The sequence below is a fragment of the Cydia amplana genome, chromosome Z, assembly GCF_948474715.1.
Source record: "Cydia amplana chromosome Z, ilCydAmpl1.1, whole genome shotgun sequence".
NCBI classification, from domain to species: Eukaryota; Metazoa; Arthropoda; class Insecta; order Lepidoptera; family Tortricidae; genus Cydia; species Cydia amplana.
The window spans coordinates 4,139,342-4,157,901 of record NC_086096.1 but is presented as its reverse complement, the minus strand read 5'-3'; the positions used below and the strand labels follow the sequence as shown (position 1 = coordinate 4,157,901).

Sequence of the window (18,560 nt, the reverse complement as noted above, 5' to 3'; positions counted from 1 at the left end):
TCTGGCTAGTTCTGAACCCAATGTATTAAAACTGTTGGCATATTTTATTGATAAAAATAATATAAGTCTATAAATATTTCTTATGTATGTTCAGCTATATGTGTTTATTGCTAATGTTATATTATTAAAACTATTTTTATAAGTGTATAATTCTCTAAATTCAAAATTCTGGGCTAAATCATATTAGGTGCACTCCTCAGTTTGTCCTTATATTATAACTAAACTTGACATTGGCAAAGTGCCCTGGCAGCAAAAGCCATTCTAACAAAAAAAAAAAAAAAAAAAAAATTAACTTATCTTTGTATATCAGAATGCCACGTGGAAGAGCGACCGCTGCAACCAAGAAAACTGCAACTGCACAAAGTAATGTAAAGAAAAATAAATCTCAACACAAGGATGAAGCCAATTCACAAATAAAATTGCAAGATCAGGAAATAGAGCCAGAGGAAGACATAAGCTACGCTCAAAATAAAAGTCCCAGTCTAGATTTAAGCAAATTCAAATATGAAAAGAAACCTCACATCAAAATTGAATATGAAAACGAATCTCCAGTCAAACAGGTACTTTAACACTATACAGCGATCGTTTGTGTCAGTTTGCTGACACTAATATTTTAACCTCGTAAGACTCAGGGCCATTTTGGCGCTTTTGAATTTGAAAATTAAACTGAACTAAACAACTTTTACAGGAAGCCAAAGGCCTTTGGGAACCACCTCACTGGCAGGACTTTCTCCTCAACCTGAGAAACATGAGGGCCAATAAAGATGCCCCCGTGGATACTATGGGTTGCCACATGTCTTCTGATCCTACAGCACCACCTGAAGTAAGTTCTTTTTGATAAATTGTAAATGCTCTGGTTTTCCTGGTAGTCTGTTCGGAAAGAGAAGTCGTGGGATGTATTGGGCCCGATACATTCCGCGACTCTTCTCTTTCCACACAGACTCTATAAAAATGCTATCTATGTATATCTCCTTCTGCCAAGTTTCAACCATGGCAGTGGGTACACTGTACAAAATTAATCTACTTTCTCCATGCCTTTTCCCAATTAAAATTAAATAAAATAAGCCTTTAATCCATATAAGAGACTCTTGTAAATACAGATTTAGATATTTGGTTTGTGAGATATAAATTATAGAATGTCTCTTAGTGTGGTGTGCCTGTCGGCATAGGCCTCTTCCAACTCTTTCCAGTGCTGTCTGTCCAGGGCTACTCTGGTCCAGTTGGGTCCTAGAGTAAGTTGGATGTCATCTTCCCATCTGGTTATTTGTTTGCCTTTTTTGCGCTTACAGCCTAGTGGGTACCAGTGCGTCACTTGTTTGCTCCATTTTTCCCTATTGTCACGCAGCATGTGGCCTTTCCACTTCCACTTTTGTTGGTCGATATGCTCGAGTATGTCCGTTACTTTTGTTCTTCGCCTTCGCCTTCCTCGTTCCAATACAAAATTAATTTAAAAACGGGTAATTCATGATTATGACAAATAATAACTGTTACAGGTGATCAGATACCAGCATCTCATTTCCTTGATACTATCAAGCCAAACAAAGGACGAGGTTACATTTGCGGCCATGGAGCGACTTCGAGAGAGAGGGCTCACCATAGACAATGTGCTGAGCATGAGCAATGATGAACTGGGGAAGCTGATATACCCTGTGGGATTTTGGAAGGTAACTACTTATACTAGAAGTTATAGAAAGATTTCTTCAATTTTGTAACTTTAATAGGACATTATTCCAGTCTTACTCTTAAAACAAAGGTTAGCGGGAAGAGATCCCGTTTAGGGATAAGTTTGCCCTTTTTACATAACATTTTTGTTTTGTTTTGTCTGTTTTATGTAAACCTGTGCAATAAAGTGACAAACATACATACATACAAAACACTACTGGCATAGCAATACATATTAGCTATTTTGATATTTGTCAATACATATCTTAAATGTTTTATTAATTAAGAAAAATATTCCAACTCTTTAATAGATAATTTTTAGATACTAATAACATGATTTTTTAGGGCATAATAGCTAGTTTAGTTTAAATGCATAGTTTGAATAAATGTCTCACAAGTATTTTGGAATGAATATGTTCACTGGTTTATTATAACGATCTAAAAATACATATTTTTGTGAACAGACTAAAGTGAGGTACATAAAGAAGACAACACAAACCTTGAAAGAGCAGTACAACGGAGACATACCCGACTCGGTAGAGGAACTTTGCAAGCTGACTGGAGTTGGCCCCAAGATAGCACATATTTGTATGAGTGTTGCTTGGAACAAGGTCACTGGCATAGGTAATTTCTTATATTATTAGTTTTTGGCACAGTGAATGATTTTTAAGCATAAGAAAGTTGAACTATAAAGTATAATTAGCTACTTTTTGTTATATTATGGAACTCCCATATGTTAAACTCACATTTCATTCTGCAGGTGTTGACACCCATGTGCACAGGATTAGTAACAGGATAGGTTGGGTGAAGAAGCCAACAGCCACTCCGGAAGACACCCGCAAGGCCCTGGAGGACTGGCTGCCTTTTGAGCACTGGGGTGAGGTCAACCACCTACTTGTAGGCTTCGGACAAACTATCTGCCTACCCATTGGCCCAAACTGCGAGGAGTGCTTAAACAATGACATCTGCCCTTCTAGAGGCATAAAGTCACCTAAGAAAACAACTCCCATGAAAGTTAAAGAAGAAATTGACCCACTAGATGTTAAGATAGAAAAAGCTGTGAAAAAAGATTTGAAAAACTTGAAACTTGATGGAGATGGGGTAACATTGAATGTTCCAAATGCAAAAGTTCCAAAAGTGAGAAAAATAAGTCCCAAAAAAGAAATTGTAAAAAATGAAGACAGCAATCAAGAAGTCAATTTAAAAATTCCTGTCGATTGTCAATCAAGTGCTGATACAAAGGTACAAAGGAAAAGGAAAGTTACTCCTAAAAATGCTGTGAAAGAGGGAGTAATAGAAGATAGTGCTGAAAATTTAGCAGCTGTATCAAATTCAGAAAATTTGCAGCAAAGAAAAAGAAAGGTTACACCTAAAAAAGCTAAAGAGCCAGCTGAAAAAGCTGTGAAAAAAGATTTGAAAAACTTGAAACTTGATGTAGATGGGGTAACATTGAATGTTCCAAATGCAAAAGTTCCAAAAGTGAGAAAAATAAATCCCAAAAAAGAAATTGTAAAAAATGAAGACAGCAATCAAGAAGTCAATTTAAAAATTCCTGTCGATTGTCAATCAAGTGCTGATACAAAGGTACAAAGAAAAAGGAAAGTTACTCCTAAAAAGGATGTGAAAGAGGGAGTAATAGAAGATAGTGCTGAAAATTTAGCAGCTGTATCAAATTCAGAAAATTTGCAGCAAAGAAAAAGAAAGGTTACACCTAAAAAAGCTAAAGAGCCAGCTGAAAAAGCTGTGAAAAAAGATTTGAAAAACTTGAAACTTGATGTAGATGGGGTAACATTGAATGTTCCAAATGCAAAAGTTCCAAAAGTGAGAAAAATAAATCCCAAAAAAGAAATTGTAAAAAAAGAAGACAGCAATCAAGAAGTCAATTTAAAAATTCCTGTCGATTGTCAATCAAGTGCTGATACAAAGGTACAAAGGAAAAGGAAAGTTACTCCTAAAAAGGCTGTGAAAGAGGGAGTAATAGAAGATAATGCTGAAAATTTAGCAGCTGTATCAAATTCAGAAAATTTGCAGCAAAGAAAAAGAAAGGTTACACCTAAAAAAGCTAAAGAGCCAGCTGATGTTAGCTCTATTGAAGAATGCTTAACAGTACTTAATATCTGTGATAAAAAAGAACCAAGAAAAAGAAAAGTTACACACATAAAAGAAAGTAAACAATCTGATAAAAGTATAAGTACAAATAATCTTGACAGTAAGGCCCCACAAAAAAGAAAGATTACTCCCAAAAAAGCACAATTACAACCAAATCAAGATGATGATGATTTTGTGCAGCCAGATTTACTTGAAGTTAAAAGTAATGTGCAGAAGTCAGCTAAAGCAAAAAAATCACCAGTCATACGTAAATCACCAAGGGTTCAAAGTAACACAGATGACATCAAACCTGCCAGTAATAAAACTCGTAGAAAGAAAAATTAGAGTTGCTAATGAAGTTGCTGAGTTTGAGGTGCTGAGCTAATTTTTTAATTGATAAGTGAATGCTGTACATGAAGGAATATTTAGCAATGTGATCTTCCAGTGTTTGAATAATTGCTTGTTATCATTGTTTTTTATGTGATTTAAGGGTCATAAACCAATCTTACCTCAATTATACAGTAATTTACATTGCATGATTGTTAATTTTGATTTGATTGTTGAATAATTATGTTAATCGAGTATGTCTTAAAATAAACAATTGATATTTTATAATACTTTATTTCAATGTTTTCTCCTACCAAAACTCTTTTTCGATTTCTCCTTTCTTGCTTTGCCAGATTTGGCCTTTGTTCTGGCCATGTGTTCCTTCTTTTGGTGAGATTTCTTCCTATTTTGTACTATATCCAACTTGCTCTTCATTTGGAATACTTTGCTTTTCTGCATCTTCTTCTTGGCTTGCTGCATGAGCATATGCTTTAACTCTTTTTTTGGATTTTGGTTTTTGATCATCTTTATCATCATCTTCCTCCTCATCAGCAGATTCCATTTCAGTCTCTGAACCCATGCCAGGAACACTTTCTGCTGAACTTTCTTTTGGTTTTTTGACAGATTTCTTTTCTATTTTCGCTTGAGGTTTGTTCTCACCTATAACCAAGTCTTTTTTTGTAAAGTGTCTGATGACAGTTCAACTATTTTAACATTAACATCGTCATCTTCATACTCTTCTTTAAGCAGCTGCTCAATGTCAGGTAAGGGTCTACTGGAGACTACAAGTTTTTTGTAGGACTGTTTATTCTGAAATAGAATGCAAAATATTACTTATAGTTGCTGCCCGCAACATAGTCAGTGTAAATTTCGTGCTAAAAACCTGTCCTTACCCGGGACTCAAATTTTCTCCATGCCTAACTTTAAATACATCGGTTAAGCATGAAGTGGTAGCACACAGACTTATTTCGAATTTATAGTTATTAGGCTGCTTACAGACGAGCGACAGTATGCGACACACTGTCGGCGACGGTCGCCGACGGTCGCTGACGACCGCCTGCGACGGCTATCGGCGACGGTCGGTGATAGCTGTCGCGGCGTCGCTCTTGTGTCACAGCACGCAGTTGTCGATGTGTAGTTCAAGAGATAGCACGTATTTTCTTTAAACAATAATGCATCAGCATCAAAATTGTCATTACTCATTTTGAAAAAGAAAATACGTGCTCTTTCTTGAACTACACATCGAAGACTGCGTGCTGTGACACAAGAGCGACGCCGCGACAGCTATCACCGACCGTCGCCGACAGTGGCCGCAGTCTTCGATGTGTAGTTCAAGAAAGAGCACGTATTTTCTTTTTCAAAATGAGTAATGACGATTTTGATGCTGATGCATTATTGTTTAAAGAAAATACGTGCTATCTCTTGAACTACACATCGACAACTGCGTGCTGTGACACAAGAGCGACGCCGCGACAGCTATCACCGACCGTCGCCGACCGTCGCCGATAGCCGTCGCAGGCGGTCGTCAGCGACCGTCGGCGACCGTCGCCGACAGTGTGTCGTGTACTGTCGCTCGTCTGTAAGCAGCCTTAATGAAAGGCTTGAAGAAGAAAAATTAAAAGATGAGGGTATTATTAGGTACTAACTAACCTCTTGTTTTATTCTTTTCTTCTCCTCCTTCAGTAAACGCTGAATGTCTTCTTGAGCCTTTTTCTTCCTTTCAAGCTTTCTCTTACGAAAACCGCACAAATAATCCCTGTAAAAATAATTTCATAAATCATTTTTCATAGACATTTAATCAATTGAAATCATATCTCCATGGCTAACTACTAACTTTCTTTGGCTTTCGTCGAAAACTAGGGCAAGTTTTTTCTTCTTATCTTGATTTTTGGTTTTACGTTTTCCCATTTTAAGTTAAATTTCTATATTCAACACAATAACAAATAACCTAAAAAGTAGTGTTCGAGAATTTTTTTTTTTTTTTTTTTTTTTTTTTTTTTTAATGGACTTGAGGGCGGTGTTGCCCGTAGCCAACGTCAAGTAAATTAAAGGGAAGGAAATTAAACGCGGAACAAGGATTAAAGGTAATTCGGAATTTGGAAAGTGTAGTGGTCAGGACAGGTAGGTATATAGATGAAATACAAAATGATAAATATACTTAGTTTTATAAAATATTATACCTTTATATCATTGTAAACGATGAATGAAGCTAGGATGTTATAAAAGTCTGGATTGATGAGCAAGGAAGGGATGTCTATTGGAAATGGAACATTTTTGGATAGTAAAGAATCCATCAAAGCAGTACGATCATAAAAAGGACATGAAAAGAATATATGATTAATATCCGCCTCCTCGGCACCACAGTCACAATTGGGATCGTTAATAAATTTAAATCGAGCAAGGTCAGAAGGAGCAGATGTATGGCCCAATCTCATGCGTGTTAAACATGATATTTCACGTCTTTTAAGGTTTTTATTGTAAAACCACGGCTTTACAGGGATGTCACTTTGAATCTTAAGGTAATAACTTCCGGATTCCAGGCTGCTCCAAAACCAAAAGAACTCCCAGGCTAACCTGAGATATCTTTTGGGGAGCAACAGAAGGTCATGACAATAGTTTTTATATGGAAATATATCACCAGAAGCAACAGCATCTACCGCCAGACGATCAGCCTTCTCATTTCCGGGAATTCCACAATGACTTGGCACCCATACAAAGTTTACAGTAAGCCCTTTCTTTTCGCATTTTAACAAGACGTCTCGGATATCATATAACAAAGGGTAACTGTTAGTCATTTTGAAAGGAGATTTTAATAGAATTTGAAGGCAACTTTTAGAATCGGAAAAAATTACACATTTATTTAAATTGAACATGCAAACATATTCAACAGCTTTATAAATACCAAATAGTTCTCCGGTAAATACCGAAGATTCTGGAGGGAGTTTAATTTTTTGTACAACATTATACTGGTGATGAAATACACCAACCCCAACACAACTATTTGTAGCAAGTTTTGATGCATCTGTGTATATGTAATGCCAACCAGACCAATATTCGCCCACTAAGTTGTTAAATACAGGTTGAGCAGTTATTATATCCTTAGAAATATTGGAGTCTAGAAAAACTTGTGGAGAAATAATCAAAGAGTCAAAGTCTTTCTCGTATATAGGAAGGTTAATATGTCTGACAGTAGGAGAAGATAGAGCCAAAAATTTAAGGTAACTATTAATTATACAAGGAGGAGTTCTATTATGCCAATATGGAGATGACTGCATATGATCATAAAGAGTCGATAATTTTGTGATAAGAGGATGAACCGAAAATTGCATAGTCCTAAAAATGAATCTGTCGGATAAAAATTGACGTCTCAAATGCGCAGGTGGGTCAACACACTCCACTTGCATGGCATTAGCCGGACTGGTTCGCATAGCACCAAGGATTGTCCTTAGTGACTTATTCTGTATGACATTGAATACTTTAATGGCATCTTCTGTACCCGGAGTTAAAAGAAAAGAACCGTAATCAACAACGCTTCTTATTACTGCATTATAAATAAGCTTCAAATAGAAAGGATGGCTGCCCCACCATACACCAGCCAAGCATCTCAATATGTTTAATGAGCGTTCACATCTACCTTTAACATAATTACAATGACCCTTGGCTGACAAATTGTAGTCCAAAACCATTCCTAAATACTTGACTTCTTGACGAAAGGAGATTGTAGTTCCACCATAGGATAAACTTTCATTAACAGTTTTTTTCCTGGGAGAAAATATAATTGCTGAGGTTTTCGGGACTGAAAGGTCTAACCCATTATTATTTAAATATACATTTAGTTCATTCAAACTAGCATTTATGAGTTCACAGGCCTTTTGTACGGATTTATTTCTTGAGTAGAACACTATGTCATCGGCATATTGTAAAATTGATATATAATCTGGCAAATTGGAACTAAGGTCGTATGTATATACATTAAACAGTAAAGGGCTAAGAACAGAACCCTGTGGTAGTCCTTTCCAAACTGTCCTGTGAAATACTTTATCATCTAAATCTAACCTAATCGTCCGTTCATAAAACATAGCAGCAATAATATTACACAAGCGTTCAGGAACTCCCAAGAGGAACAACTTATTTACAAGAATTGATATATTTACATTATCATAGGCCGAATTGATGTCTATAAAACAAGCTACGACATATTCCCGTTTCGAGAAGGCTAAAAGGATATCAGAAACTAACAAACCCACACAGTCTAAAGTGCTTCTGCTTTTGCGAAAACCATATTGAATATCGGGTAATAATTTTTTACTCTCAATAAACCACTCTAACCTATTTTTAACTAAATGTTCTAAAATCTTAATTAAAACAGAAGATAACGCAATTGGACGATACGAATTTGGATCATTACGGGGTTTATTCGGTTTGAGAAAGGGTAACACCAACTGTATTTTCCAATTTGGTGGAATGTCACCTGTCATAAAAATCCCGTTGATAATATTAAGAAAGTAACCTATAACGTTGTCACTAGAATGTTTCAAAAATGAATATGGAATACCATCGCATCCTGGTGCAGAATCAATAACATATGATAAGACATTCTTTAGCTCTAAAAACGAAAATGGACTGTTAAAAGGCTGCACGTTATCATTATCAATATTGGGCGAGGAAGCCAGTTCAGGACACACAGGGAATGGGACAAATGAAGGAGCTAATTTATCTAAAAATTTCTCGGCTACTGGAGGATCAAGATTGATGGCGTTATTTTCTACAAAAGCTCCTCTAAACATTCTAACCTTCCTCCAAACTTCTGACGGGTGAGTGCTAGGACTTAAAGATGCACAAAAGGATCTCCAACTGTCAACTTTCTTTTTCTTCAAAAACTGTTTTGTTTCTTTTAAAGTAACTAATAAGGAATTAAAGTTCTCTTCGCTCATATTATTATTATACATTAACTCACACTGTTTTCTCTTTTTAACAGCTTCTGAACATTCAGAATCCCACCATGGAGGGCTGGGAATATTGAATTTAGAGGACTTCTTACGAGGAAATACTTCATCAGCTATATTAATTATAAACTTAGCAAAAGCATCAGAAGTTTTAAACAAATTTTCACGAGATACATCGGGTAATTCTCCCAACCTCTCATCCATATGTTTGCGAAACTTATCCCAATCTGCATTTTGAAGTTTATATGCTAAAAGTGGAGATCTTTTATGTAATGGTCTGTTTTTAATAGGAAAAGAAATGAGAATTGGAAAATGATCACTGCCATAGGAAAGTGGAAGTACCTCCCACAGTAAGGAGTGTGATATGGAAGAGCTACAAATTGATAAATCTAATGCACTAGGATTCTCATTGGGAGCAGACCGACGCGTAGGAACACCAGAATTCAATATACATAAATTATAATAATCAACTATGTCTATTATTTCCTCGCCTAAAGTACTTGAATTGAAACACCCCCAAGCTGGGTGATGGCAATTAAAATCTCCTAATATTAAACATGGAGTAGGAAGAGATGATATAATGTTTCTTACTTCACTAAGTATGGTAAGCGAGGGATGAGGTATGTACACTGAAACTATACAAATGCTATCTACAAGAGCTGAGATTATGGAAAATTCATTATTATGAGGTGCTAATGGAACATGAGAGAAATGATATGATTTTTTTACCAGGATGGCTACACCACCATGCCCATCCGACCTGTCTTCGCGGAGGCATGCATAGCCAGGAATTTTGAAACATGACTCAGACCTGAGCCATGTTTCAGATAGGGTAATAACAAAAGGGTCATACTTCTTAATTAAATGGATTAAATCGCTTTTTTTATTGTTAATGCTGCGACAATTCCATTGAAGAATTTTGGAATTGTTGGCCATTATTGGAGGAAACATGAGGACTAGTAATATGTGCAGCGTTGGACGGTTCTGAATGGTTTTTGTGTAAATTAATACTTAACAGTTGAATAAGTTCTAATATGAGGTCATTGGTAGTTTTATTGTTAAATTGTTGCACAATGGCACAACCATTCCCAGAGGGGGATGGCATGTTATAGTCTTTAGATAAATTGTAATGTGAGGCAGTGTCAAAACCTTTCTGGGATTTTGGCAAGCTGCGAGGTTTCAGAAAGACTGTTTTTTTATATGAGTGAGTAGTTGTACCTAAGTTATTATTATTTCTATTATGCTGAGACGGGAGAGATGTTGGAGTGGACATGACCACATCTGCATATGGTTTTGTTACAGGAGGGTGCAGTTTAGAGGCCTCTGTATAAGATATAGCACTTTGTGCCATAGATAGCTTAATATTTTTCTGGCGCTCATACTCTGGACAGCGAGACTTATTAGTGGCAAAATGAACACCGGAACATAAGCAACAAGATGCACAATCTTCTTCAATAGTGCATGTGGAGCCAGTATGACCCTCTCCACACTTGTAACACCTCGGTTTAGATCTACATTGTCCCTGCGTGTGACCAAAGCGAGAACAAGAGTAACATTGGATCGTTGGATAGATGTATAAGTCTACTGGTAGAGCGTTATAAAACATAAATATGCGTTTTGGAAGAACTTGGCCATCAAACGTTATAACAACTGTTTGTGATGGCTTCCAGACCGGAGAACCATCCACAATCACTTTATAATTAATTCTCCTTACTTTTAAAACTTCACCACAACCTACTGGGACACTGATGTTTTCTTTGACCTCCTCTAAAGACATTTCAGTTGGTATGCCTTTAACAACACCCATTCTGATAACGTTAAAACTTGGAATAAACGCCTTATATTTGTTGTCAGTCAGTCGAGTGTCTTTTAGAAAATGGTTGGCATCCTCATACTTTGAGAATGATAGAGCGACTCTATTGCGGCCTATACGTTTGACACTACCATTAACAATGTTCCTAAAATTGTGCCGTTTCAAAAAGTTGCCAAAAGCAATTGAATGAATAGAAGTGCCATCATTGGGAGATTCTTGTTGTTTCTGGACATGTACTACATACGGCGAAGAATCAGTTTGTATATATTGCTTCCTGGACATGTCTGTGAGCTGAGAGGTGGTATTCACTGAGCCAGCTGGGGCTGCAGCTGGGGCCGCAGCTGGGGCTGCAGCTGGGGCCGCAGCTGGAGCCGGAGCAGGAGCTAGAGCCGGAGTAAAAGCTGAGGCTGAGAGTGGTGCTTGAAATTGTGACTTTGTATCGGAGTTGTTTGAGCAAGTTTGACAATTGCAATCATCTGTAATGGATTCTTTATCCCTATTTTTGTCCTTGTTATGTCGCTTTTTTTTATTACAGTGACGACATATCCTCCTGGATGCGGTCTTTCGTTTTCTCACCTCAGAAGATACAGAACTATCTGTATCCACGCTGTGATACTCTTTCATATCAATTTCATTATCAGAATTTTCATTATTATCGATTGTAACAGTGTGGGAAACCGGAGGACCACCTCCTGGGTCGTGAGGCTCGTCGTCATCACCGCCCATGGCGGTGAAAAATGTATTAAACACTTACCTAGATAATGAATAAATATATACAAAATATAATAAACTAACTACCAATGATATTTACAAACTATTTACACTGCGGTGACCACTATTACTACTAAAAATATTTAAAATTGTATAAAGGAGAAAAAAATACGCGCGCACAGGTCGAAGTTTCCCGCCCTTTTTTCGTTCGAGAAATTGTTTTGACAATTCTGACACTGACACATGGTTTTTTTTTATTTAGGGCTGTTGACAATTTTTATACCGGTTTTTTAATATCGATTCGTAACTATTCGATTTTAGTGTATTTAAAAAAAAATTAAACACAATTCTATTGTAATTTAAACCTTAAATTTTATTTTTCAATGAATTTATAATTATAACTTGATAGTATGCTGTCACTGATTAACTATTATTACAGCGGTTTCTAAAAATACATTTCAGAATATGAAACATTTTTATTTCAATTACCGATTTTTGGCACGGCTCCATAAAGCTTTGGATTCCTCCGAAAACGGTGCCGTCATATTACGGCCGCTATATAGCGTTGACTGACGTCACTAGAACGTTGTCTATGTAAACAAGATGGCGCGGTTTCCTAGATGACGGTGTCGATAGTTTCGTGAACGTTTTATTCTTAGAGGATATAATCAAACGGAGACGCCTTGTCTGTAATTTTCTGTACAAAACAGTCTACCGATTTTTGCGGGGGAGGGGAACGTCAAATGTATGCGTAACGTAAAAATAGCCATGTCAGATAAACGTCAGTCCATACATTGTGTATGACCGTTGGCCGCCTATTTTCGACAGAGGGGAAAGCTTGTTAAGGCTACTCCGTTTAGTTGTATCCTCCAAGGTTTTATTAGATAGCGGTGACGCCATTTTGAATAAATGAGACGAGATTTGAATAAATGATTCCGTACTACGATTATTTTCCTCTTCTGGTGATATTTCATCCTCCAAGTAAATTATAGATGATCAAGCAAATCTTGTCAGTAGGAAAAGGCGCGAAATTCAAATTTTCTATGGGACGTTATCCCATCGGGCCTACATTTTTCAAATTTGCCGCTTTGGCCTTGGTGGATGACGGTGTGTTATGACGCCGTGGTACTTTCCACATGTCGCCACCGTAAAGACGGTAGTGTCCGACCGAAGGTTCGGTTTCGGTTTCGGTTTCGGCCAGTTTCGGCCAAAAAATCATGTTTCGGCTGTAGTTTCGGTTTCGGCCAAAATACGGCCGAACCTTTCGGCCGGGCCGAAACTTACGAAATGGTACTTCGGACAAAGACCAAAAGTTGGGGAATAAGTACGACAACAATATTAATACCTACATATACTGATTCATGTATAGGTACAGAAATTAATTGGTTTATTATAAAACACAATTCCACTAATGAGGGCGCCACTGGACGGTTGACGCAGTCTTAAGAGGCTGTCAATACCTATAAGTGAATGAGATAGCACTTTCACATGTTACTGGGCCCTGGGCAAGAGAATAATAAGAAAACTAGCCTCACTTTTTACCTCAATTTACCATTGGTTTGTGTTCCACATGTCCTCTACTTCGGCTTAGCCTTTGGTCTCGCTGCGCCATCCTCGGCCTGCGGTCTCGCTTTTTAATACAATGGACGCTGGTTGTAGTCTGTGCTCAACTACTTATCCTGAAGCACGGCTTTGACTTCGCATGAAAGTTCGCCTCAATGGGGCACTTCAGACTTTTAGGCCCAGGTGAAGATCGGCCTTGCGATATTGTTAACAAAAAATTTCGCGCTCGCTGCGCTCGCGTTTTTGGTTGACCCTGTATCTACATGTTAGCTTGACTGGTGAATGAATAGAGTTAGACCAAGAAAATTCTGCAATGATTTTGATAGCATACGCAGTGCAACTAGTGCAAATGTTATTTATACGTCATCATTTCATAGAAGTTTTGACGTTTAAAATAACACTTGCACTGCGTGTGTTATCAACTTATCAAAATCGTTGCAGAATTATATTGGTCTAACTCTAGTAATTTTCATAAAAAACTGCTTAAGTAACATCAATTTCAAGGACATTGGGTGTTGACAGCCCCATAATGTGTGTAAAAGCGGTTTTATGACATTTTTTCAACGATTTTAACAAGTCTACAAAAGTTTCGGTTTCGGTTTCGGTTTCGGCCGAAACTAGAGCAAAAGCCGAACATTCGGTTTCGGTTTCGGTTTCGGCAAAAAAACATGTTTCGGTCGGACACTAAAAGACGGCCGTCTTTTGCGGCCGCTATATGACGGCCGTCATATGACGGCACCGTTTTCGGAGGAATCCAAAGCTTTACGTTACGTTGACAATCAACGTAACGTAACGCCGTCTAGGAAACCGCGCCATTTGTTTACATAGACTTTCTAGTGACGTCAGTCAACGCTATATAGCGGCCGTAATATGACGGCACCGTTTTCGGAGGAATCCAAAGCTTTAGGGGTTTCAAGTAGTGCGACGAAATGACGCTAGATGGCGTTAACCTCAATTATACATAGTGCTGCAGACATAATAATAGTGATTGAGTTTTCACTTCTGCCGGCACTCCCTGATTGCAACCCGTTGTGTTTTTTACCTTAACTCAAACAAAATAAAGTCGATATTTAAAATACGCCTCCTTAAATAGTGTTACCTGTAGTGCAGTTTCCATGTTGTTGGCGGCAATGATCTGCGGCGGTATGGCCGTGTTGAGTGCATGAAGTTATAATGTTTTAAACTGGAGTGAACTGTCACTTTTTTGCCATACTAATTTGAACCTTATCACCGAGACAGAAAGTTGTTCGTACCAGACTAGAAAAAACGGTCCACTTGAGATAGAAAACCCGAGCCCTGTGTCTCACTCGCACATGTTGCCAATGTTAAAAAGATACCACTCTGGTAGAAATCATTATCAATATATAATAAATAACTCATAACTACTACTACTACTACCTACTCATATTAAACATTAATCAATGTGTAAACAGGCCCTGTAGGTATGAATATTGACGTTAATGTTTTGTGTTCAGATTTACAGATGGCGCTTCGTAATGGATACAAAAAAGTTCCACGAGAGGGCTCTCTTTCTCATATACATACTACTATATATATATATATATATTATTTCGTATATATTATACTACTCTTTGCCTTCATCTATCTATAGAACGAGGGCATGGCATGAGTGGTGGGGATAACTGACAGAACGGGATAGTCTTATGTATCTTTCACTAGAAAGAAGTAGCAGAGAAAGCGCTATTATTGTTTGTCTTTGTCACAGTCTCATATTTTTTTATTCCCCACCGTAGTATATGGTGGGATACAAACAATGCGTAAACGTCAAATTGGTGTGAAACATATGAACAGTGCAAAGATTATCAGGAAAAATATTGAAATCAGTGTTTCGTGTGCATGTAGTAGGTACTTAACAATTCAACAAATATGGTGAATTGCTCAGTTTTGCGCTGTACAAGTGACTGCCGGCAAAAACAGGACAGCGTAACATTTCACAGGTAAATACAGTATTTTATACTTCGATCACATTATCATGCTTAGTAACAGCATCCTACAATCTATATCAATTAAAATCTGAGTAGAAAAAGCATTTACAGTAAATAATAACTCGGGTAAAAAATTTAACCTATAAATATTTCCTGATAAATTAACCGACCAAATTACGTACGCATATTGACAGTAAGCCGTCACCCTTTTAATAACGTGTATTCAATTTAGTCTCATTGCTATTATTCGAGGGATACCAGCCCGTGATGCATACAATTACCCCAAAATTCGGGTATTTTCTATTTTAATAACATTTTTATAAATAATTTTGCTGCAGAACTGGACATATACGAACAATAAAATTGAACTGTTGAAATTAGAATGTAAATTATATTTATTTAAGCATTACGGATTCTTTCTAACGTTATAGGGGGTTTTGCCACGACTCAGAGAATGTAATTGATATGCTGCAGGCACTAATTCTTAATTTTGTAATAAGAGTGACAAATTACAAAATGAATATTTCGTTTATTACCTCCAGATTTCCACAAGATGCAGGCACGCGTGCTAAATGGATTTTAGCAACCGGAAGGAGAAACTGGGCACCGACGCAAAACTGCCGAATATGCTCAAAGCATATTACGAAAACCTACCTTTTCTATTTCTTCCTGTGGCACACAGTATGCTAAAAATTCTTTCTTTATGCGTACTTGTAATATGTATAATGAATCGCTTAATAATATAGACATTTTTGTTCATAGTTTGTCCGTTTTCAAGAACAAAGTTCGGCATATTTTGTTTACTAGTAATTGAAAAATTGTTTCAAGTAAATATTTTGCATTGTTTTCTTACTTTATTTGCGTGTTGTACTCACAACTATACCTACGGGTAATTTATAATTAAGTAACCTATTTACTTTTCATTGTAATAGTCAACTTAGTAACGTATGAAACTAGGCCTATTTTTAGTCATTTTTGTAAGACTTATTTGTAAAAGGCTGTTTGTTTTCTAAATAAATAAAAAAAGTAAATTGGCCCATTGATATTTTATTTATCGCTGCGTCTTACGTAGGCGAACAACTCGCGAACGTGATTAGAATTACCCCAATATTTGATAATATTGATGGTATCCCCGGGTTTGTGACGTCATCTATGTCTATCCCTTACGGGGGCACGCGGTAGGCCACATCTATAGAAATACTACCATCTATGCTATAGAATTTGTTTTTCATCTGTGGCACACAGCTGCGCACTGCGTCTGCGCTACGCGCTCCCTCCCTCAGCGCTATTACAACGTCGAATCGTTCGAAGTTTTTTTTATAAAATATACTTTCGCTTTTGGTTCATTTTTAGCTCGTTTTAAGTGATCAAAACCTAGTTATTTACACGCCTGATATATCTTTGTACTTTTGTAAAGAGCGGACGACATAATTGGGTCAACATAATAAAGAAGTGGTTTGTTTAGCCCTGTGAGTCACTCGTCACATTGTTTATGAAACTTGTATAATGGCTTAGCAATGTTATCGTCGTCTAAATAGTTGTACAGTGATAGTGCACCGATCCCGATGGATACGCCGCCCGTTCCGAAGCCGAGGAGTGCATTTCTGCCACAAGATGATCCGATCAAGCGACCAGTTCCCTTGCCGAGGACTAAAATCAGTACTAACGACAGAGTTTCGGCCTCGGACATATTCAGGTCCATAAGTTCAGTGTCTAAACAGTTATCCGAGGATGTGGCGCTGAAAGTGAGCAGCTCGGCCAGGTCAGCCAACGAAAAGTTAGAGAGATCCATTCAGGATGGGTCCAAGTTTGCTAAAGGTACATTGGAGAAAACGCTCACGACGTCGCGGGCGGTGCGGGACTCCGTTACCAAGTCCGTCATAGAAGGCACGAGGACTGCCGGCATGAAACTGCGAAAAGTGAAAAAGACGGACTCTCTGGAGGAAACTGAAGACCAGCGCTGTGTCTCCATGCCAGTGGTGGATGTCAGTCTCTTTGACAACATACAGTTCCATTCACCACTATTAGAACAGAAGAGGTATAAAGCGGAGAACGAAAATGCCCAAGAATTGCCATCGCTCAACCTGAACGCATCCCATTTTGATGATCTCTCACTATTTTCTACAAATTCAGACTCCAACACGGACACTGTTAGTAATTTCTCATATGACAGCCGAGAATCAGATCAAAACAACTATACCAATTTGGAAAATGAGCAGTTAACATACGACACACCGAAACCTTCACGAGCGAACAGTATAGTAAGCATAAGATCAGCACCCGAAGTTCCAGAAAGACGGAAGAAAAGAGAGAGCATAGAGGTCATGAGACAGAACTCTATGTATGAAAACTGGACACTGCCAAATAGTAGCATAAGCACTCAGACAAGTACAAATTGTAACAAAACACAGAGACCTAGCAAAAGTACAATTTATGAGTTTGATCCACTCAACACAAGCAAACCTGCACCAAAATATGTTGGATTAAGCAATGAGTTAATACTACTGGAATCATTCTTAATAGGAGATACTTACGGTACTATAGTTACTACGGACAATTCAGATGAGACATATGATTTCCGAGACAGTGAGTATTACAATCCTCCTACTCCCCCGGAGAGACTAGACAGTCTGTTTCCTGAGACTGAGACAAAAGATGAAAAAGTCCCAATGGTGGACAAGGACAATAATTCCAACTGGTTTGTTAGCGATACAGACTCGTTGCCTAAAGCCGGAGAGAGATCTACCAGCACCCATTCCGTTATGCAGAAATTCTCAAGCATGTTAAAATTGGATAATATGTTAAACAAATCCCCAAAAGCCGTCATTCCTAAAGTTGATACGATAGAAAGACCGCCAGTTAACGGCTTGCCGGTGCAGTTTTTCAGTGGTACATTGACTAAAGTGGTGTCTGGCGGTGTTGAAGACCTGTTCAAGAACACACAGAGTAGGTTTTGTGTGCTGTCGGATCAGAAATTGCTGTGTTACACGGACCCAACCAACTCCGTCTTGAAGGAGTCTTACCCCCTGGATACAATCAACTCCTTGCAGGTTGTGTTGCCTCTGTCGTCCAGGTAAGTCATTAATTGGCTAAATTATCGAGCAATACTCTTTTCACTTTCAAATAAGTTATTGAAATTATGTTTACCTGTAAATCGATAAATCATGCATGACTACACTGTAGATGAAATTTTAAACTGAAAAGGGGAATACTACAATAAAAGCGGCCAAGTGCGAGTCGGACTCGCCCATGAAGGGTTCCGTATTTAGGCGATTTATGACGTATTAAAAAAAACTACTTACTAGATCTCGTTCATATTAATTTTCGGTGGAAGTTTACATGGTAATGTACATCATATATTTTTTTTAGTTTTATCATTCTCTTATTTTAGAAGTTACAAAATGGCTGCAGAGTTATCTTGGTCTGACTGTCAACGTCAAACGTCAAAATCAATGTAATGCTAAAATGTAGGCTTTTTACTCACATATTTATGCAATAGTAGAT

The 18,560-nt window shown here is 37.6% G+C and overlaps 2 protein-coding genes and 1 pseudogene across 2 annotated transcripts in view; 2 read left to right on the top strand and 1 right to left on the bottom strand.

Annotated features, from left to right (window-relative positions):
• The first annotated feature begins 311 nt into the window (after positions 1-311).
• On the top strand, positions 312-4,095 carry LOC134661739 (uncharacterized). Its single transcript, XM_063517920.1, has 5 exons — positions 312-560; positions 689-823; positions 1,494-1,664; positions 2,127-2,286; positions 2,423-4,095. Exons 1-5 carry the CDS (start codon positions 312-314, stop codon positions 4,093-4,095), a joined length of 2,388 nt encoding a protein of 795 aa, XP_063373990.1.
• A 175-nt stretch (positions 4,096-4,270) lies between these two features.
• Positions 4,271-6,053, bottom strand: LOC134661313 (nucleolar protein 12-like; annotated as a pseudogene).
• Positions 6,054-16,378: 10,325 nt separating this feature from the next.
• The window catches only part of LOC134660940 (arf-GAP with Rho-GAP domain, ANK repeat and PH domain-containing protein 2), a 38,486-nt gene continuing 36,304 nt past the window's right edge, over positions 16,379-18,560 (top strand). Inside the window, exon 1 of the mRNA XM_063516827.1 lies at positions 16,379-18,129. Coding sequence (XP_063372897.1) covers positions 16,622-18,129 — 1,508 coding nt within the window. The 5' untranslated portion in view covers positions 16,379-16,621. The remainder of the gene's footprint in view (positions 18,130-18,560) is intronic.